At 42.8% G+C, this 23,364-nt stretch overlaps 1 protein-coding gene across 3 annotated transcripts in view; it reads right to left on the reverse strand.

The window, feature by feature from the left end:
* Positions 1-2,918: 2,918 nt before the first annotated feature.
* The window catches only part of lpin1b (lipin 1b), a 43,588-nt gene continuing 23,142 nt past the window's right edge, over positions 2,919-23,364 (reverse strand). For 2 of the 3 annotated variants that reach the window (XM_061900740.1, XM_061900742.1), the window contains exons 5-20: positions 22,054-22,155; positions 21,854-21,977; positions 21,516-21,762; positions 21,362-21,455; positions 21,096-21,280; positions 15,546-15,639; positions 14,572-14,641; positions 14,083-14,175; positions 13,946-14,004; positions 10,976-11,117; positions 10,737-10,885; positions 6,715-6,801; positions 6,472-6,624; positions 4,229-4,343; positions 3,898-4,001; positions 2,919-3,826 (exon numbers count right to left, since the gene is read on the reverse strand). In XM_061900740.1, coding sequence (XP_061756724.1) covers positions 3,652-3,826; positions 3,898-4,001; positions 4,229-4,343; positions 6,472-6,624; positions 6,715-6,801; positions 10,737-10,885; positions 10,976-11,117; positions 13,946-14,004; positions 14,083-14,175; positions 14,572-14,641; positions 15,546-15,639; positions 21,096-21,280; positions 21,362-21,455; positions 21,516-21,762; positions 21,854-21,977; positions 22,054-22,155 — 1,993 coding nt within the window. In that variant the 3' untranslated portion in view covers positions 2,919-3,651. The remainder of the gene's footprint in view (positions 3,827-3,897; positions 4,002-4,228; positions 4,344-6,471; positions 6,625-6,714; positions 6,802-10,736; positions 10,886-10,975; positions 11,118-13,945; positions 14,005-14,082; positions 14,176-14,571; positions 14,642-15,545; positions 15,640-21,095; positions 21,281-21,361; positions 21,456-21,515; positions 21,763-21,853; positions 21,978-22,053; positions 22,156-23,364) is intronic. The other variant, XM_061900741.1, reaches the window with a different exon arrangement.

Raw genomic sequence — 23,364 nt, forward strand, 5'->3', positions numbered from 1 at the left:
AGCAAATGGCACCAGGGTGAAAAAGGTTAGCTACGTAGTGTACTCATAGGGGCAAGTAACTGCAGTGCCCTAGATGGTGTCGCTTGGTGGGGAACTTTAGAAGAAGTAAAAAAGAACTAGAAAATAATTGAACTACGTTAACATGCCTTGTAGTCTTTGAGTGCTGTGTGTTTCTGGAGAATTGTTTTCAGTTTGTGATTTGCTAACACTTCTTGTCCTTGTTGATCCTGTTGTGCTGTTTTGGTCCTCTGTCCCAACACCATATATCTCCAAAACCCAAAACCAGTGAAGTTGGCACGTTGTGTAAATTGTAAATAAATAAATAAAAAAACAAAATACAATGATTTGCAAATCATTTTCAACCTATATTATATTGAATAGACAAGCAAAGACAAGATACTTAACGTTCGAACTGATAAACTTTGTTATATTTTGCAAATATTACCTCATTTAGAATTTGATGCCTGCAACAAGTTTAACAAAGCTGGCACAAAAGACTGAGAAAGTTGAGGAATGCTCGTCAAACACTAATTTGGAACATCCCTCAGGCGAACAGGCTATTTGGGAACAGGTGGGTGCCATGATTGGGTACAAAAGCAGCTTCCATGAAATGTTCAGTCATTCACAAACATGGATGGGGGGGAGGTTCACCACTTTGTGAACAAATGCGTGAGCAAATAGTTGAACAATTTAAGAACAACATTTCTCAAAGAGCCATTGCAAGGAATTTAGAGATTTCACCATCTACGGTACGTAACCTCATTAAAAGGTTCAGAGAATCTGGAGAAATCACTGCATGTAAGCGGCAAAAAAATCAATGTGTAAATGATATCACCACATGGGCTGAGTAACACTTCAGAAAACCACTGTGAGTAACTACAGTTTGTCGCTACATCTGTAAGTGCAAGTTAAAACTCTACTATGCAAAGCGAAAGCCATTAATCAACAACACCCAGAAACGTCGCCGGCTTCGCTGGCCCAGAGCTCATGTAAGATGGACTGATGCAAAGTGGAAAAAGGGTTCCGTGGTCTGACAAGTCCACTTTTCAAATTGTTTTTGAAAACTGGATGCCGTGTCTTCCGGACCTAAAAGGGAAAAAAACATCCGGATTGTTATAGGCGCAAAGTTCAAAAGCCAGCATCTGTAATTGTCAAGTTTATCACTGACAGTTTAGTAATGTTTTGTTTTTTTCTTTTGTTTATTTTTATTTCTTGTCAGCGCTCTTATTTTGGTTCAGTTTCCTGCTTGTCTCCCTGAGCGCTGTTTCCCCTCAGATGCGACTGATTGGCACCTGGCCACACCTGGTGTCAATCAGCCGGCTGCTATTTAGACCTGCTTTGCCCTCCAGTCAGTGCTGGAGTATTGTCATTGTAGCTGTAGCTACTACCTGTATGCTGAATCCGGATAGCTGTTAGCCGTTTCCTGTATGCTGTGAGCTGTCTTCTAGTTTCTCGTTTCCTGTTTTCATGCCTGCCGTCTATGCATCTTCGGGTTCGTCACCAGCAATACTTGACAGTAATGGCATAGGGGTGTATTAGTGCCCAAGGTATGGGTAACTTACACACCTGTGAAGGCACCATTAACGCTGAAAGGTACGTACAGGTTTTTGAGCAATATATGTTGCCATCCAAGCAATGTCTTTTTCAGGGACACTCCTGTTTATTTCAGCAAGACAATGCCAAGCCATATTCTGCACGTGTTACAACAGCGTGGCTTCATAGTAAAAGAGTGTGGGTACTAGACTGGCCTGCCTGTAGTCCAGACCTGTCTCCTATTGAAAATGTGTGGCACATTATGAAGCCTAAAATACCACAACAGAGACCCCGGACTGTTGAACCACTTAAGCTGTACATCAAGCAAGAATGTGAAAGAATTCCATTAAACCTCCCCCCATCCATGTTTGTGAATGACTGAACATTTCATGGAAGCTGCTTTTGTACCCAATCATGGGACCCGCCTGTGCCATTAAAAAATTTAAGATAATGATTAATTGCAAAAAAAAAAAAAAAAGGTTTCTTAGTTCATACATTAAATGTATTTGCTGTCTATTCAATTGAATATAAGAGGAAAAGGATTTGCAAATCCTTGTATTCTGTTTTTATTTACGATTTACACAACGTGCCAACTTTGCTGGTTTTGGGTTTTGTATATTGACATGCCTTGTAATCTTTGAGTGCTGTGTGTTTCTGGAGAATTGTTCTCAGATTGTGATTCGTCCTTTTCTTGACAACACTTGTCCTTTTGATGCTGTTCTGCTGTCTTGGTCTTCTCTCCCATAAGCGTAGATCTATTTCGATCCATCTACTTTCTACCGCTTGTCCTTTTTTCGGGGTCGCGGGGTGTCCTTGAGACTATCTCAGCAACAATTGGGCGAAAGGCGGGTTACACCCTGGACAAGTCGCCACCTCATCACAGGGCCAACACAGATAGACAGACAACATTCACACTCACATTCCCTAGGGCTATTTTTGTAGTGTTGCATTTCAATTTGCAAAATGTTATTCTTTGGGACACAAATTATAGTGCCTCACAAATTACTATCTACTCAGCAAAAACTCAATCCAACGTGTGATGCGACTAGGAAAAAAAGGAGAAAAATCTGATTAAAAATTAATCCATCCATCCATTTTCTACTGCTTATTCCCTTCGGAATTGCGGGGGGCACAGGAGCCTCTCAGCTACAATCGGGCGGAAGGCGGGTTACACCCTGGACAAGTCGCCATCTCATCACAGGGCCAACACAGATAGACAACATTCACACTCACATTCACACACTAGGGCCAATCACATTTGTAAATAAAAAATTAAGTTTGAATGTTTTTGATACAACACAATGTCTTTCGTACCACTGCACTATAGTCTACTGCAACACAAACCCCACAAGAAATCCCCCCAGTAGGGACATTAAAAACAATAATTGTTCAGTGAGACACTTTATTTGACTTGGATAACGCTATTTGGTCTAAACTAGAAACTGTAATATTCAGTCAAATATATGAAAACAATTTCAGTAAATTCAACTCTTTCGCAGAAAGAATACACACATTTTTAAGCATATATATATATATATATATATATATACCAAATACACACATCATCTGGCAGATTATAATGATAGCAGCATTTGATACAAAAAAGCTCATTTTGTTTCATTTAGAAACACTGCACTGTGTTTTTGATTGATGGATGCTGCTTTTTTTCTAACAGTCACATACCAGCTGAAGGCTCCTTGCAATACAACTGAGGTGAGCTTATTAAAAATATTGCGAAGAACATGAAAAGGCATTTGATGCCACGCTACATTCAAAAACATAGTGCATAACCATAAATAGTCACATTAAAAAGTGTGCTTCACATTATCCTGTTATTTTTCTATTAATTATTACACACATCTAGTACTTGCATATGCATACATTTGCCATCTCCTGAAATTCGATGATTACACACTTATATACCTGCATATGCATACCTATAGTATTTCCTTAACAAAGGGATATTGTATATTTGGCACCAAGTTTAGCTCCTCTACTAAAAATAAAGGCTCACTTCATTTCAAATGTGCTCAATAAAGCTGCCCTGAATAAATTATTACTGGTGCGTCCACTAAGACAGTCATAGTTCGGAGAACAGTGCTCTTTGTTGCATCATTGTCAGCTGCCGGGGATGGAGGTGTGTGGAGGTGTAGTTCCCTGACGCTCCACCAGGGGAAGCTGCTCTCTCCAGTATGTGAAGTGGCTGTAGGTGTCCGAGCAGGGAAAGTCCAAGGACGAGGCTCGCATCTTTAGAGGGAACATGTGGTCCACCACCTCGCACAGCCGTACATACCTGGAGATGAATAAAAGTCAATAAAAGTATGTTTTTGTTTTTAAAAATAAATTTTAGCAAAGTGGACGCACGATGAAATGTTGGTCTTGGCGTGTTCCTGCACCAGCTCTCCTTTGGGGTTCACCGTGAAGATCCGGTTCAGTGGCACGCCGACTTCCTTGTACGAGAACACGTCCTGATAGCATGGATGGACAGTGTGATGATAACCACAGAGCAGGAAACAGAACATTATTGCCACGCGGGGAAGCAGGACAGGACCGTAACATTTTATTAGCGTTAGTCAGGCTTCTTGTCGCAAATTTATGGCAGTTAAAATGATCTATTACGAGGAAAAATCGAAAAAATCAGAGCTAAATATAGTTCTATTGAAGCAATAAAGTGTGTATGTGTGTGTGTTTTTACCGTTGGCCTGTTGCCAAACGCTGCGTAGAACGGCTGTGAGTTCGGGTAGAAGAGATTCTTGATATCATTTAGACATTCCACCTTGAACTTCTCGGGCTTCTTCTCGATGACCTCCCTGTTAAAAATACACACAAAAATTACATATCCTATTTTGTTTCTCCTTTCGGAATAGAATAGAATAGAAGAATAGAATCAAATGGACTTCATTGTCATTACATTTGCATATTACGAGATTAAAGACTCCAATTTAAGATGCGGTGGTGGGAACAAATATGGGGTGAAATAAATAACAAGAGGTAATAAAGGAAAAAAACTAACAATTGAAATAAACAGACTACTATCTAATAAAATAATAAGCAATCCTGTATAATATACAAAACACTATAGAAATACAAAATACTGTACAATACACAGAACAAGACAAGAGTACCGAAGTAATAGATAACAATCAGTGTCGGACGTATTGCACTCGAAGGGTAGTATTGCACAGTAGGGTATTAGGGCATGATATTGTATAGGAGTGAATTATTATTATTATTATTATTATAAGTTAGAGTTCAACATGGTGACAGCTCTGAGGAAGAAGCTGTCTCTGAGCCTGTTTGTTCTGGCTCTGATGCACCTGTAGCACCTGCCTGATGGTAGCAGGTCGAACAGATAGAAGCCAGGGTGTGTGCTGTCTTTGGTGATGTTTTTTGCTTTCTTGAGGCAGCGGAAGTCATGTAAATCCTTCAGGGAGGGCAGGGGACAGCCGATGATTTTTTGTGCAGACTTTATGACCCTCTGAATCGCCTGTTTGTCTGCTTCAGTGCAGCTGGCGTACCACACTGTTATGCAGTACGTCAGCAGGCTCTCGACAGCCGAGCGATAGAAGGTCACCATCAGCTGCCTCTCCCTCAGGAAGTGGAATCTCCGCTGGGCCTTCCAGATGACCGCAGTTGTATTTTGGGTCCAGGACAGGTCAGCAGATATGAGGGTGCCGAGGAACTTGAAGGAGTTGACTCTCTCCACCTCCTTGCCGTTGATGTAGAAGGGGGTCTGCAGTGTTTTTCCTTAAGTCAAAGATGAGTTCCTTGGTTTTTGTGGTGTTCAGTGCCAAATTATTCACTGAACACCACACTGATAGTTTCAGGACCTCTGTGTGCAGACTCATCCCCCCCTGTAATGGGACCCACCACCGTTGTGTCATCGGCAAACTTGATTATGGTGTTCTCCGAGTGGGCTGGACGACAGTCATGGGTGTAGAGGGAATACAGCAAAGGGCTCAGCACACAGCCCTGTGGAGAGCAGATGCTGAGTGTGTGGGGGGGAGGAGAGATGGGGGCCAAGTTTTACTGTCTGAGGTCGGTTGGTCAGGAAGTCCTTAATCCAAAGACAGGTTGGTGAGGGGAAGCCTAAGTCCAGCAGTTTGGTGACCAGGATGTCTGGAATGATGGTTTTGAAGGCGGAGCTATAGTCAATGAAAAGCATCCTGACATAGCTCCCCCGGTGTTCCAGGTGGCTCAGTGTAGAGTGGAGAGCCATGGATATGGCGTCATCTGGGGATCTGTTTGCCTGGTAGGCAAACTGCTGTGGGTCTAGGGTGGGGGGGATGCAGGCTTGGATGTGGTGGAGGACCAGCCTCTAGGAGCACTTCATGATGACAGGTGAGTGCTACTGGGCGATAGTCATTGAAGTTGTTTGTGGCAGCTTTCTTGGGTACTGGGATAATTGTGGCAGATTTAAGGCAGGGTGGGATGAGTGCCTGTGCCAAGGAGAGGTTAAAGAGGACGGTGATGATGTAGTAGAGCTGGTCAGCGCATGCTTTGAGCACCGTCAGGACCAGTCGCCTTCCTGGGGATCACTGCCTTGAGCACTCGCCTGACCTCGTGCTCCTCAAGAGTGAGTGTGGGGTGGCTGGGGCTGTTGTGGCTGTGACTGTTTCTGATGTCTCAAAGCGAGCAAAAAAGCAGTTCAGCTCCTCTGCTAGCGATGCATCCCAGTCCACGGTTGCTGCGTCACAGCCTTTGTAGTTGGTGATGTGCTGTATGCCCTGCCACATCTGCCGTGGGTTGTTGCTCGAGAGGTGGTCTTCGATCCTCTCTTTATAGTCCATCTTAGCTTCCCAGAGTCCTCTCTTCAGGTCAGCACGCGCGGCGCTAGTAGTGTAAAGTAGTGTTTATGTGTGTGTGTGTGTGTGTGTGTGTGTGTGTGTGTGTGTGTGTGTGTGTGTGTGTGTGTGTGTGTGTGTGTGTGTGTCAGACCTGTGCAAGGCTGAAAAGAGGCTGCTGGGGCTCAGAAGCACCGGCCCCACAGGCAGCATGGTGCCCCTCTCATTGACCCAGTGCAGGTACCCCCGCGTCATGTCCGCCATGCCGATAGCGCGAGCTGAACAGTACAGGAACTTGTAACCGTTCCTTGATGGAGAAAGGAGGATGATGATGATGATGATGATGAGACACTGAAAATACCAGCTCGTTAATGTCCAGTAGTGATGGTGTGCTTACTGGCTGACTTTATGGTAGAGCTGTGCAATGCCCTGGTGGGTCCAGTCTTTACCCAGGGTGGGCAGGATGTGACCCAGTGTGTCCGACCTGGAACACAGAAATGTTCCAAACTGTTACATTTAAGACTAAGAAAAAAGTGGGTTGGTGAAAAGATCTTAAACCTTGATCGGCATCTGTTCATCTATCTCTGCATGCAATTGCATATATGACAATGTTGTCAAAGACAACCTGCATTAGATAGTACTTTATTGATTCCTTCAGGAAAATTAAAATAGAGTACTGTATGTGGGCCATTCTAACCAATCAGGGTCATGACGAAATAAAAATTGTTTTTGTTATTGAAGAAAGTCTCTGTTTGTATCTTTAATAAATACAATTAAAAAGATTGGAGGTAAAAGCATTTTTTTCCTGTCACTGCTTCCTTAAAGTAGACTTCAACATGAAATATAATTATGTATCTATTTACTTTATGTAATATTCTGTACATATTTGTGTTACACCATCAACGCCAAGTATAGTTTATTTTTCTTCAAAAAGCAAAGCAATTGAATCAAAACTAGATTAAGGAATTGTGCGTGAACGTTCCAATGCTGAAGTTGAACTGAAATGCTGACAGAATGTGGTAATAATATAAGAGTAGTTTGAATGTTTGAATGGTTTGAATGTTGAAGAGTTAGAATTTCCAGGAAAACCAGAATTTGGTTTGGAACTTGGGAAAGTGTTAGTTTGAATGTCCAGGATAAGAGGATTAGTGTTAATGTTGGCATGTTCTGAATAGGTTGAAAAATATTTGAATTTTGCAACTTGGAACAATGTTCCATTCATTTTGATGGGAACTTCCTGGAAGTTTGAGAATTTTGGGAAAAGAGGGATTTTTTGGAAAATGATTAGGGGGAATGTCCTAAATGAGTTGAAATGGTTGGTGTTGGAATTTTTCAAATCGGTCGAGAAATGTTGAAGTAGTAACATGTTGAGAAATGATATTACGGAATTCCTGGAATTTCGAGAAAACCGGGAATTTTTAAAGTTCAAAAAACAACTTTGTTTTTTTGTCCTAACTAGGAAGAGAGTTTTAACGGTGGAACGGTTGAAAAATGTGGAAGGAAGGGTGGAAATAGGGCTTTGGAAAACCAGGAATTGTGAAAAATCCTGAAATGTTATTTCACTTGGAAAAATAATAGTTGGAATTTCCAGATGGTGGAATGTGTTGAAGGTGGTATGGTATGAATAGGTTGAACATTTTAGAAATGGTGGAAGTTTGAAAAATGGCCAATTCATTTTGAATAGGAAAAATGCCCCGGAAAACCTGGAATTCTGGGAAATCTGGGAATTTGGGGAATTTGTCAAGGGAAAGCCTGCGATTCCCGTATAGGCTGAACAGTTTGAAGAAGAAGAAGTTCAAGTTGAAGAATAAATACCCGGTAGATTAATTTTGTGAATGCAGTCACACAATCATAACATGGTCACTACTGCCTAGTTTCTCTTGTTATATTCTTATTTTACAGTTATATTTTTATTCCCATTGTTGCTTTTTATTGTTATTCTTATTGTAATATTTTTCATTTGTGTTTCCATTTATAACCCATTATTTACTTTGTACTTTTTAAATTGATCTCAACTCTGTACACTGCTGCTGAAATTGAAATTTTCCTGAAGGAACTCTCATGAAGGAATCAATAAAGTACTATCTATCTATCTATCTATCTATCTATCTATCTATCTATCTATCCATCCATCCATCCATCCATCCATCCATCCATCCATCCATCCATCCATCCATCCATCCATCCATCCATCCATCCATCCATCCATCCATCCATCCATCCATCCATCCATCCATCCATCCATCCATCCATCCATCCATCCATCCATCCATCCATCCATCCATCCATCCATCCATCCATCCATCCATCCATCCATCCATCCATCCATCCATCCATCCATCCATCCATCTATCTATCTATCTATCTATCTATCTATCTATCTATCTATCTATCTATCTATCTATCTATCTATCTATCTATCTATCTATCTATCTATCTATCCATCCATCCATCCATCCATCCATCTATCTATGCGCTGGATAGGGATGTCACTCAGTCCTACTAATCACATTAACCATGTGAATAATGTGGACTATTTCACCAGTCACATGGTCTGCAGGAAGTTGCATCATTCACATCCTTTCGTGGGAAGCCAAAAGAAAATAAAAATGTAGTATATTTAGTCCCTCCAGTATTTTGTGGACGGTTTTTGTGATTGTTGAGGCCTAAATTGTTGGAGCAGCTTTTTCAAGAAGTTGCAAAGTTTTGAGGCTTACTTTTATTAAATAACATTGCACCAACATGTGATTTTATGAATGTTTAATCAATGTTTTAGGTGTTCCATGTTTTGAGGCTTACTTTTATTAAATAACATTGAATCAACATGTGATTTTATGAATGTTTTATCAATATTTTAGGTGTTCCTTGTAACCTTAACCTAAAAAAAGCACAAGATTTCAACAACAATTGGAAAACAAATACTGTACTATATAGATGTTTTACCCGTTCAATACCGCACAGGCTTTACAGTAGATGGTAAAAGCACATCGTCAGAGCTCATTGTCGAATTATTGTACTATTTTAGCACATTCAAAGTTTAACCAACAAAAGTGACACATTTACACCTGCACATTTGGAGCATTTGTGAACTGTTGAGAGCAATCTGTAGCGGTAATTATTGTTGGTAGATGAGAGATTATAATCACACTTCAACATATCTGTCATGCACAGTGTACAGTATGCTGTCTCAGTATTGAAAATGAAAATATGTTCCTAATTACAATACCCTGCAAAGACAAAAACTAAAATAATTCTATAGATACATGTAAACTACAAAGTTAGGATGCTGTGGTTACTAAATGTTTATATACTAAATTACCCAGAAAGCTTAGTGCTATCGACAGAACCGGGAGTAATTCTGAGATATGCAGAAGGATGATCGTGCGATTTGAACAATCGACAGTTGATATATTGTTACATGTTGCTGTTCCTGCTTCATCTACACAAGACACAAACATATTTATGATTAGACAGTTGATGTGCGCAAAACTTGATTGGTAAAATGACGCTGATTGACTAAAGCTGCGAGGCCTCACATAATTCTGGGGGACTGGTTGAGTTTGCGTAAATTGGCGTATTTGTGCAAACACAAATAGTGTTAACTAAATACATTTTTCATTGTTATTTGTTTATTTTGAAAAATATTTTTTTTGCTGAATGACTGTCAACAATCCATTGGCATAAATAATGTGCGCCTTCATTTTCATGTCATGTATTTTTGCTGATTTAATGCAGATAAACTCACTCCTGTTACTTTCCATCCTGTTACTAAAAAAAGTAGTCTTCTGCTTAGGAACTTTGCACAAAAAGGAAATAAAGTTGCCTAAGATGGGCGGATACACATTTTGAGGAATTTAAGTTAAAGTTATAGTTCCACTGATTGTCACAACGCACTGGGTGTGGTGAATTTTGTCCTCTGCATTTGACCCATCCGCATGTTCACCCCCTAGGAGATGAGGCGAGCAGTGAGCTGCAGCGTGCGCCACGCTCGGGAATCATTTGGTGATTTAACCCGTGATTCCAACTTTTGATGCTGAGTGCCAAGCAGAGAGGTAATTGGCTCCATTTTTTGTAGTCTTTTGTAAGACTTGGCCGGGATCTGATCTCAAACCTCCCGATCTCAGGGCGGACACTCTAACCACAATTCCACTGAGCTGGTTTAATGTGATTTATCAGATTTAGAGCTTATAAAAACAAAGGTGTATGTTGAACGAGTTACAACAAGCAAATGGCACCAAGTTGGTGGAATGGTCCATTGATAAAATGTATCTATAAAAATAATAATAATGGGTTATACTTCTATATTGTTTACACAGTACCTAGAAAAACACTACTGTATATAAATAGATGGAAAATGATTAGTTAAATTGGTGCAAATCAAGATAAAGGTGCAAACAGAATAGTACACATGGGACGCACCTGGTGATGGTTCCGTCAATGTCAGAAATAATAATCTTGTCATCCCAGTTCCAGAGGTAGACGGTTCCCTGACAGCGACATGTTCCCTGGTACTGGGTCGTCACACTGAACACCACGTCGTTAGGACCATCTTGCAGCTGGAGTGAAATCTGTACATTTGTGTGCGTCACAGACAGAAATATGAGATACTTTGAAAGCCTGAAAATGCAAAAAATGGTGTCAGTCCCCAGAGTTCTCACCAGCTGTTCGGATGTCAAGCGAAGCGTTTTCTTATACGACGTGTTTCCCGTGGTGACGCAGGGCTCTGATTGGACGCTTGTAAAAGTGTGTTTGGCCGCCCTGTGCTCTTCATCACTGGAGGATGACTCTTCTTTAAGTCTGCTGTCAAACGGGTCAGAAAAGTTGGTTTAAGGCAGTGATTCTCGAATAGTGGAGGGGGTCCTGATAAGGCCTTGGGAGGTACATATACACATATATATATATATATATATATATATATATATATATATATATATATATATATATATATATATATATGTATATATATATACATATGTATATATATATATATATGTATATATATATATATATATATATATATATATATATATATATATATATATATATATATATATATATATGTATATATATATACATATGTATATATATATATATATGTATATATATACTTGTATATATATATTTAGATATGTATATACTTGTATATATATATTTATATATACACACATATATATATATGTATGTATATATATATATATGTGTATATATATATATATACACACATACATATATATACACACACACATACATATATATATATATATATATATATATATATATATATATATATATGTATATATATATATATATATATACATATATATATATATATATGTATATATATATATATATATATATATACATATACACACACATATATACATATATGTCACACCTATGGACCATGTTTTGTTTTGTCATGTTATGTTTTGATTTTGGACATTCAGTCACGTTTTGCACTTCCTGGTTTTGTTTGTTTCCATGCCAACTCATTAGTTCTCACCTGTCACGTCCCTGTGGTCAGCCTCACACCTGTTTTCACTAATGATCATAGCTATTTAAGTTACTCTTTTTCTTGTCTTTGTCCTGGGATCTTCACACGCGCACGCGCACGCACCCTACCCATGCTGGACCTCCTTCATGCCCTCGTCCATAGTTCCATGCCGTGTAAGTTTTTGTATTAATGCCATTTTGCTAGTTTTGTTTATAGTTTATTATTATTCATGCCAATCGAGCAAGTGTTTTTGTTTCATGTTTGTAGTTTGCAGCATTTATGCTAGTCTTTTGTTTATTCATAGCCAAGTGTCTGTACCTCCTTGTGAGCGCCCTTAGTTTGATTATTTTTGATTGTAGTCTTGAAATAAACAACCATGTACCCACGTCCACGCCGCACTCGTGCTGATTCTCATCTGCATCGAAGAAACAATCCACGTCCAAGCCTTGTTGTGACACATATATATGTATATAATATCCTCAAGTAGGATAATATCAATATTTGTTAGGACTGGGCAGTTAAACAAATTTTAATTTTGATTATGGCTTCTCATGATTATGAAATTATACTAAGACGGTCACTTGAAACAACGACTACACTACAAAGTTAAAGCTAGCAAAAACAATCCATACACTCACACAACACATCTCATTTGATTGTGTTGTAGTGAATGACATCATGGATGTAAGATAAATGTACAAACAGAAACTTGAGAGGCGCTCTCTTTTTTTACTTGTCAAGCTAAGAACAACAGCACAGCACACTTCCCACCCTTCACAATAATAGTGTGGCATTTTTGTCATTGCACCCCTGCTTTTCCTTATTTTTGTGTTCGCTCTAATTTTTGTTTTGTCTGTCTCTCCATGGCGCCAAGAGAGCTTACAGCGCACCTGAAAGCGATCACTACCAGGCTTCTTAAACTGATTGCATCCACATGGTGGTGGTGTTGGATCTTTCTCTGTTGAGCCACCTGACTGCTCCTGGTCTAGTTCTGTATTTCCTGTTTACTTTCTAGTGAGTATTAGAAAATTACTTTTTTTGGTGCTCAGCCTCTTCCTCGCCTCCCTTTAGGCGCCTTTGTTTTGCACTTTGTTTTTTAAAAAATTTTTTCGGGCAAAGGCTACTCCCTCCTGTACCGTTGGTTTTTGTATCTCCTTCCGAGCTCAGGATTAAAGCTTCCATTGCTGTCATCTCCTCTTTGCTCCTGGGCGTAACCTAACAAATAGCACAGCACGCCACATCCAGTCTAACTGCGCAAACGAAATAAAGGTTTCAAAACAACTACCTTGCACAAGCATAATGTACTTAAAGCACGTATTTATACAAATACAAAATGATTATGCTTTGACCTAAAATACTGGTCAAAATTGTCCAAATATGTATTGCACCAATAAATGTGAGGATTTTTGCATTTATTTACCAAACATTTTATTTTACATATTAAGCTTACACTCTATGGTGGTAAAAATAAACGAAAAAAGTAAAAAACTGAATTAAACTTGTAACATATGGATGAATACCTAGTTCTCAGGGGGAACTTGAATGACTGACTGTCCCCTCGGGGGTACGTGACAGAAAATAATTGAGAACCACTGGTTTAAAGGATGATATTAACATGTAATTGTGTGTCTACGACCACCACTTCAGAGGAGCCGTCATAAAAAAAAGAAAAAAGAAAACGGGCTTTGCTACACATCTTAAAAAAAAGCCTGTAGCTATGCCGATAATTAAAGTGGTACCCCAAAAATGTACTGTGGAACCCCATTTCTATGACTTGATGGGGTCCGTGGGACCCCATTTTGAAAATTCCTAGCGCCAACACTGATGGAGTATTGGTGCGTGCAAAACGACAGCATGTGGCTATGGCCTACGGGCCGTTCTAATACTAACCAAATATCATCCCGGGGACCATAGATAATTCATTCGCTGGCCTTGACTTTGACACACAGGCACTAGTGGTATGTGGGCTCATATGCATTAAAGCTGCAGACATCCAAACGATGTGTAAAAGCACTTTGACTTAATCCCATGAGAAATATGGGAAACAACTTTCCAACACATCATGGTAAGACATCTGAGGCTTAAAAAATGTACAGTATACAATGGCACATCTCATTTAGGAAAGTTTGCCCACCTGCTGCCCAGTGTCCCAACATTAGGTGACCCACAGGCTCCACTTTCCGAGACGGAATCCTAGCAAAGAGAAAAATGTGTGCTTTACAAATGCTAATGTGACAAAACACATTATTAACAAAGTTGTAAATAAATTACAGATTTGCTGTTGCTGTTGCGGCCCCTCCAAGAGAACCACCACCTCCCTCCTTTCTTGGGCATCTTCTCCTTCATGATGGTCTCCACTGCTGCCTGGAGCGGGTACCACAGGAGATCCCAAACAAAACAGCAGGAAAAATAAAAACTTAAACAGATGCCAAAGCAGACCATAAATGAAAATTACGAAAGAGAACAATGTAGGAATTGATGCAAATTATGAGGTTACAGAGCTGTAGCTCAGCAGGTCAGTCACACAGCAGACTAGGTGGTGTAAGGCTGAGTAAATAATAGAGAGACAGGAGTACTAATGGATGCATTGGAAGGAAGGGGATGTAAATTAACGAGGAAGGAGGTACAGAAGGCAGAGTTTAAGTAAGGAAAATATGCTATCAAGTAGTTGCAGGCTTAGAGACACACAAATCAATGGGAGTTTGTCAGTTATATTCACAGTATGCATGTGCGTGTGTGTGTGTGTATGTGCTTTCCTACCTTTGGTAATGGCTTCTGAAAGGCTTGCATCGCCAGCATGATGGGTGCGGCAGTGTTCCAATTATAGTATCTGAGAGAGGAAATCAAAGTCCATTTGTATACTAATACATATACACACACACACATATATATATATATATATATATATATATATATATATATATATATATATATATACACACACATATATACACATATACACATATATATATATATATATATATATACATATACACACATACACATACACACATACACACATACTAATTCATACATATTGATACATATATAAATACATGTATGTATGATTCATATATGTATACACGTACAGGCTATATATATAAACATATATATATATATATATACACACACACATATATATACATATACACGTACATATATATACATACATATACATATACACACACATATATATATATGAATATATATACATACATACACACATACTAATTCATACATCTTGATACATATATACATACATGTATGTATGATTTATATATGTATATGTATACACGTACACAGTCTATATATATATATATATATATATATATATATACTACAGGCCAAAAGTTTGGACACAACTTCTCATTAAATGCATTTTCTTAATTTTTATGAACACATGTGGAGTTATGTACTTAAAAAAGAAGGTGAAATATCTGAAAATATGTTGTGTATTCTAATTTCTTCAAAATAGCCACCCATTGCTTTGATTACGGCTTTGCACACTCTTGGCATTCTGTTGATGAGCTTTAAGAGGTAGTCACCTGAAATGGTTTTCACTTCACAGGTATCAGAGTTTTGATGCCTCGAGTGACAATCCACGATGTAAATAGTCATGAAAATAAAGAAAACACATTAAAAATGAGAAGGTGTGTCCAAATATTTGGCCTGTACATACTCTATATACAATATACGGTATAAAGTTTATATATATTTCCTAGCAAGCGTCTCACTTGGAGCCAATTTTCACCACCAGGTTGGGGTCGTCGATGACGGAGGGATTCTGTACAAACTGCTGGTACGAGATGATCTTCTTGTGGAACTGCTCTGTAAGTGCAAGCAGGCACACTTTAAACTGGGTGGCAGAGGAGTAGTGACTGCGAGGTAGGACTTTAGCTCCCCCCTGGAAGACCAGGGTGCTGAAATACATACCGTATTTCCTTGAATTGCCGTAGGGCATATAGTATGCGCCTGCCTTGAATTACTGCCGGGTCAAACTCGCTTCCCAAAATAATTAGCGCATGCTTAGTATTACCGCCTGGTCAAACTCGTGACGTCACGAGTGACACTTCCCCTGTCGTCATTTTCAAAATGGAGGAGGTTGATTTCAATACCGGTAATTTAAAATCGCATAAAGGGAAGAAGATTAACAGCTATTCAGTAGGATTTACATCACACTCAAATTGTTACTGCATATCTTTGGTAAGTGCCGGAGTGAGAAGAGGTTTTAAAATAATTAGCGCATGCTTACTTTTACCGCACGCCTTTGGTAAGCGCAGGAGTGAGAAGAGGTTTTACATTAATTAGCACCCCGGCGGCAATTCAAGGAAATACGGTAAACTCCCTAAAGCTGTGGTGTGAGAAATTCACAAGACCTCGTGGAAATCCTGTCTTTCTCCACAAAAGGCACCCATGCCACATCTTGGACTAAAGATGGGAACAGAATTTCGTACCTTTATAGACACCGACCAAACTCCGTCGGTACTGCCAGTTATCGATTCACATAAAATCAAACAGTGTCATACTTTGATAACTTTGTCGTCATGACGTTACATGCGGTTGCACACTAAAAACATGGGCTCAAACACTTGGGGAGGAAACAATCCCTTAAGGAGCACTCAGAGCTAAAAACATGGGCTCAAACACTTAGCGAGGAAACAATCCCTTAAGGAGCACTCAGAGCAAACACGGTCAAACTGCCTTCAGGTATTGTGGCATTTTTTTTGCCAACAAAGCCAGTATGCCTGATAGAAAACACTCAAAAGTAAAGTAAGGCTCCACCTTTCCAAAATGCGCTTGCGAGATGCCAATGTACACTGGCGTTGCCGTATACATCTCCTCTCTGAGCTGCTACCTTACCGTGGTAGAGGAGTTTGCGTGTCCCAATGATCCTAGGAGCTATGTTGTCTGGGGGCTTTCATGCCCCCTGGTAGGGTCTCCCAAGACAAACAGGTCCTAGGTGAGTGATCAGACAAAGAGCAGCTCAAAGACTTCTATGGAATTACAACAAAATGAACCCAGATTTCCCTCGCCCGGACGTGGGTCACCGGGGCCCCGCTCTGGAGCCAGGCCCGGAGTTGGGGCACGATGGCGAGCGCCTGGTGGTCGGGCCTGTCCCCATGGGGCCCGGCCGGGCACAGCCCGAAGAGGCAACGTGGGTCATCCCTCCAATGGGCTCACCACTCATAGGAGGGGCCATAGAGGTCGGGTGCATTGTGAGCTGGGCGGCAGCCGAAGGCAGGGCACTTGGCGGTCCGATCCTCGGCTACAGAAGCTAGCTCTTGGGACGTGGAACGTCACCTCACTGGGGGGGAAGGAGCCTGAGCCAGTGCGCGAGGTAGAGAAGTTCCGGCTGGATATAGTCGGACTCACCTCGACGCACAGCAAGGGCTCTGGAACCAGTTCTCTCGAGAGGGACTGGACCCTCTTCCACTCTGGCGTTGCCGGCAGTGAGAGGCGACGGGCTGGGGTGGCAATTCTCGTTGCCCCCCGGCTCAAAGCCTGTACGTTGGAGTTCAACCCAGTGGACGAGAGGGTAGCTTCCCTTCGCCTTCGGGTGGGGGGACGGGTCCTGACTGTTGTTTGTGCTTACGCACCAAACAGCAGTTCAGAATACCCACCCTTTTTGGGTACACTCGAGGGAGTACTGGAAAGTGCTCCTCCGGGTGATTCCCTTGTCCTACTGGGGGACTTCAACGCTCATGTTGGCAACGACAGTGAAACCTGGAGAGGCGTGATTGGGAAGAATGGTCGCCCGGATCTAAACCCGAGTGGTGTTTTGTTATTGGACTTTTGTGCTTGTCACGGATTGTCCATAACAAACACCATGTTCAAACATAAGGGTGTCCATATGTGCACTTGGCACCAGGACACCCTAGGCCGCAGTTCCATGATCGACTTTGTAGTTGTGTCATCGGATTTGCGGCCTTATGTTTTGGACACTCGGGTGAAGAGAGGGGCGGAGCTTTCTACCGATCACCACCTGGTGGTGAGTTGGCTGCGATGGTGGGGGAGGATGCCGGACAGACCTGGCAGGCCCAAGCGCATTGTGAGGGTCTGCTGGGAACGTCTGGCAGAGTCTCCTGTCAGAGAGAGTTTCAATTCACACCTCCGGGAGAACTTTGAACATGTCACGAGGGAGGTGCGGGACATTGAGTCCGAGTGGACCATGTTCCGAACCTCTATTGTCGAGGCGGCTGATTGGAGCTGTGGCCGCAAGGTTGTTGGTGCCTGTCGTGGCGGTAATCCCAGAACCCGTTGGTGGACACCTGCAGTGAGGGATGCCGTCAAGCTGAAGAAGGAGTCCTATCGGGTTCTTTTGGCTCATAGGACTCCGGAGGCAGTGGACGGGTACCGACGGGCCAAGCGGTGTGCAGCTTTAGCGGTCGCGGAGGCAAAAACTCGGACATGGGAAGAGTTCGGGGAAGCCATGGAAAACGACTTCCGGACGGCTTCGAAGCGATTCTGGACCACCATACGGCGCCTCAGGAAGGGGAAGCAGTGCACTATCAACACCGTGTATGGTGCGGATGGTGTTCTGCTGACTTCGACTGCGGATGTTGTGGATCGGTGGAGGGAATACTTCGAAGACCTCCTCAATCCCAACACGTCTTTCTTTGAGGAAGCGGTGCCTGGGGAATCTGTGGTGGACTCTCCTATTTCTGGGGCTGAGGTCGCTGAGGTAGTTAAAAAGCTCCTCGGTGGCAAGGCCCCGGGGGTGGATGAGATCCGCCCGGAGTTCCTTAAGGCTCTGGATGCTGTGGGGCTGTCTTGGTTGACAAGACTCTGCAGCATCGCGTGGACATCGGGGGCGGTACCTCTGGATTGGCAGACCGGGGTGGTGGTCCCTCTCTTTAAGAAGGGGGACCGGAGGGTGTGTTCCAACTATCGTGGGATCACACTCCTCAGCCTTCCTGGTAAGGTTTATTCAGGTGTACTGGAGAGGAGGCTTCGCCGGATAGTCGAACCTCGGATTCAGGAGGAACAGTGTGGTTTTCGTCCTGGTCGTGGAACTGTGGACCAGCTCTATACTCTCGGCAGGGTTCTTGAGGGTGCATGGGAGTTTGCCCGACCAGTCTACATGTGCTTTGTGGACTTGGAGAAGGCATTCGACCGTGTCACTCGGGAAGTCCTGTGGGGAGTGCTCAGAGAGTATGGGGTATCGGAATGTCTTATTGTGGCAGTCCGCTCCCTGTATGATCAGTGTCAGAGCTTGGTCCGCATTGCCGGCAGTAAGTCGGACACGTTTCCAGTGAGGGTTGGACTCCGCCAAGGCTGTCCTTTGTCACCGATTCTGTTCATAACTTTTATGGACAGAATTTCTAGGCGCAGCCAAGGCGTTGAGGGGTTCCGGTTTGGTGGCCACGGGATTAGGTCTCTGCTTTTTGCAGATGATGTAGTCCTGATGGCTTCATCTGGCCGGGATCTTCAGCTCTCACTGGATCGGTTCGCAGCCGAGTGTGAAGCGACCGGAATGAGAATCAGCACCTCCAAGTCCGAGTCCATGGTTCTCGCCCGGAAAAGGGTGGAGTGCCATCTCCGGGTTGGGGAGGAGACCCTGCCCCAAGTGGAGGAGTTCAAGTACCTAGGAGTCTTGTTCACGAGTGGGGGAAGAGTGGATCGTGAGATCGACAGGCGGATCGGTGCGGCGTCTTCAGTAATGCGGACGTTGTATCGATCCGTTGTGGTGAAGAAGGAGCTGAGCCGGAAGGCAAAGCTCTCAATTTACCGGTCGATCTACGTTCCCATCCTCACCTATGGTCATGAGCTTTGGGTCATGACCGAAAGGATAAGATCACGGGTACAAGCGGCCGAAATGAGTTTCCTCCGCCGGGTGGCGGGGCTCTCCCTTAGAGATAGGGTGAGAAGCTCTGCCATCCGGGAGGAACTCAACGTAAAGCCGCTTCTCCTCCACATCGAGAGGAGCCAGATGAAGTGGTTCGGGCATCTGGTCAGGATGCCACCCGAACGCCTCCCTAGGGATGTGTTTAGGGCACGTCCAGCTGGTAGGAGGCCACCGGGAAGACCCAGGACACGTTGGGAAGACTATGTCTCCCGGCTGGCCTGGGAACGCCTCGGGATCCCCCGGGAAGAGCTAGACGAAGTGGCTGGAGATAGGGAAGTCTGGGCTTCCCTGCTTAGGCTGCTGCCCCTGCGACCCGACCTCGGATAAGCGGAAGATGATGGATGGATGGATGGGTGGATGGATGGATGCCGTATACATGCCACTGATTACATTAGCAATTTTACATTGCGGTTTCAACACTGCCAAATTTGGTAAAAAAAGTTTCAATTAAGATGCACCTAATAATCAAATAGCAAATGTACAATAAGTAAAATAGTTACAGTATCAACACTTTGTAGGGTGCAACAAAGGACTACACTGGCAAAGACTAGTGTGTGACTAGGCAACACATCATTGCTTACACACTACTGATGTCTAACGCCTTGTTATTGCAACTGCATGCAAAATCTACAATATAATACTTGCAAATGAGAGTCAGAAATATAATAACAAAATGATTCCTAAGCGCAGCCACTACTGCTGCTCCTTTCACCTTCCAGGGGGTGAACAAGGGGATGGGTCAAATGCATAGGACAAATTTCACCACACTTAGTGTGTGTGTGACAATCATTGGTACTTTAACTTAACTTAACAAAGCAATATATAAAAATTGGGCAGCACAGTTATAATCGGCTCATTTTTAAATGTTACATTACAATTTATTTTATTATTAACATTTATGGGCTTCACGGTGGCAGAGGGGTTAGTGCGTCTGCCTCACAATACGAAGGTCCTGCAGTCCTGGGTTCAAATCCAGGCTCGGGATCTTTCTGTGTGGAGTTTGCATGTTCTCCCCGTGAATGCGTGGGTTCCCTCCGGGTACTCCGGCTTCCTCCCACTTCCAAAGACATGCACCTGGGGATAGGTTGATTGGCAACACTAGATTGGCCCTAGTGTGTGAATGTTGTCTGTCTATCTGTGTTGGCCCTGCGATGAGGTGGCAACTTGTCTAGGGTGTACCCTGCCTTCCGCCCGATTGTAGCTGAGATAGGCGCCAGCGCCCCCCGCGACCCCAAAAGGGACTAAGCGGTAGAAAATGGATGGATGGATGGATTAACATTTATTACCACAGTAACATACACAAAAGTACCAAAAATTGGTACCGTAAAGTACCGATATCGAGTGCCGGGTTTCGGAAATAGGTACCATATAGGTTCAAATGTAAAAGGAACACATCCCTACTGTGGACACTCTTTTTAGGTCACTCTCTCTTCCCTACCGTTGGTGATCTCTTTGTTGTCGCTGAGGCCGCCGCACAGCGAGATGCCGATGGACGGCAAGTCGGTCACGGGGTCGTTGTAGCTATCCACTCCGCTGTCACCCCCCGAGCTGTGCGACTGTGGCGAGTGACTGGTGCTGTGGAGGCCCGTATCTGAGATGCTTCTCAACGCCCCGCCTCCATCACTGAGAAAAAAAAAAAGTGTATGAAAAGTGTGAAAAAAGAGAATGCGCATGGACATAAAAATGTTGGGACAACAGCAATACCTCTTTGGGAAATACAAGGCGGCCACTTCAGGCTCCAGATCTGTGATGTCATCCAGGTAGACTCCATCAGCGCCAAGATGTCGACTCCGTTTGTCTACCAAAATACCGATTTTCAATATAACGTATCGATTGGTCAACACTTTTTTAATGTTACCTTTTTTCTTAGATGGTGAGTCTGTCTTTCCAGGTGGACGGGATGTTGTCTCTTCCATCTCTGACATCATACGGGACGCCAGGCTCCCTTGAGGCTCTGCAGTAATGGGTTGAGTCTCCATCGCCAGCGCGTCCTCGTGGGTAATCACTCTGAAGTGCGTGCTCTCCGATACGGGGATGGACATGGAACAGGCAGGCGGCAGGGATGGTGGCGGCGGCGGCTTAGATTTCATTGAGAGAAAGGACGGCTAAGAAGGGAAGAGGATATTGCAGATAGACTTCATGTTCCATGAAGGATATTAATCATTAATTCACAGGAGGTATAAATAAGATGCTTACTGTAGCAGCCTGGGGCAGCTCGCCCCACGCCCAGTGCATGGCTGCATCCTGACTGACTGTGCTGGACGGCTTGATCACCAGCTCAGAGTCACTCTTAGGGGAGGTGGGACGGGAGCTTCCAGGACTGGGAAAAGGCAGCTTTATTAACGTTTACTGACAACTTAATTATTATGTTATATTATTGCGAGTGAGTAAGGCACCTCTGGATGGGACTCCACTCGCCATCGGAGCGAGCATAGACGCCGGATGATTCGAAAGAACCACTGGTCGGCCTGGCCTCTAAGACATCCCTGTGCGATATCCTAAAATTAATGCAGACACAGCGCTAAATACAATTTGATGTATCGCTCCCTTAGTCCATGTTCATAGGAATGCTAAATGTACATTACATGTATTTATCCTCCACAAGAGGGACATGCCCAGACAAGGATGTCTTCACTCTTGTCACTTCTTGCATCTCACGTCATTGTATCTTAACTGTTTTTTTGCACAACAATAAAGGAAAACCATCCTTGCCTGGGCATGTTCCCTCTTATACAGGATAATGATCATAGATCCTGCACCAGGCCCTTAGACCACAGCTGTCCAATCCAAGGAAATGTCTGCACTAAGCCAGATAACCCCTTAAACAAATAATTATTTATCCAAAGCACCGTTTCAGCCACACTAATCAATCGTTTAAGGTCCTCCTACTCGGACAATTTTTTTTTACACGGGTAAGTAACTGCGCCGTGTATTTCTTGAACCTCCGGCTCTTAGCTCTGTATGGACTCATTGATCGTTTCCAAGCTGAGTTCGTAGAGGAAGTGACGTCAGAAAGACCGCGTCCCACACAGGAAGTGATGTCAGAAAGAACGCGCCACAGCCAGCTTCATAACAACCGTAACTAACCACTGGAAAGATGGAGGTGAGTCATCCAGACATGCCCGTGTTTCTCATTCTTCTATACGTGGCAATCACGCATGAATACCTTAAGTGAAGGAAACGCATGATTGCAGCTACTTCGGATACTACACATCTCAGACGCCAAGAGAACTTTCGAATATCCAGGTCAGCTGTGATTCTACGTACCGAAAAACTTTGTCCATTTGTGGAAGGGGAGCCAACGAGAATGCGGGCTCCTGTGGATGTGGTAAAAAAGGTAGCGTGTGCTTTGTATTACCTGGCCATCAAGTGAAGACTACGGAAAACATCGAATGCATTTGGACTGGCAAAGCAGACAGCATCAGTTATTGTCCGCCAGGTATGTGGGATGTGGGATCTGAACCTTAGGATGTCGTTGTGGATTGTGCAGTCCTTTGAGACACTTGTGATTTAGGGCTATATAGATAAACATTGATTGATTGATTGATGGATGTCACAGACTCAACGTCTAGGTCCAGAGTATATTGTTATGATCTGTGGTCCGGATCATGTTTTATTTTATTTTCTGTTTAAGATTCCATTTGTTCCTGTTTGGTCACCATGGTGACTCATTGGTTTCACCTGTCTCCTTTGACACACGCACCTGG

The sequence above is a fragment of the Nerophis ophidion genome, linkage group LG05, assembly GCF_033978795.1.
Source record: "Nerophis ophidion isolate RoL-2023_Sa linkage group LG05, RoL_Noph_v1.0, whole genome shotgun sequence".
Lineage (NCBI taxonomy): Eukaryota > Metazoa > Chordata > Actinopteri > Syngnathiformes > Syngnathidae > Nerophis > Nerophis ophidion.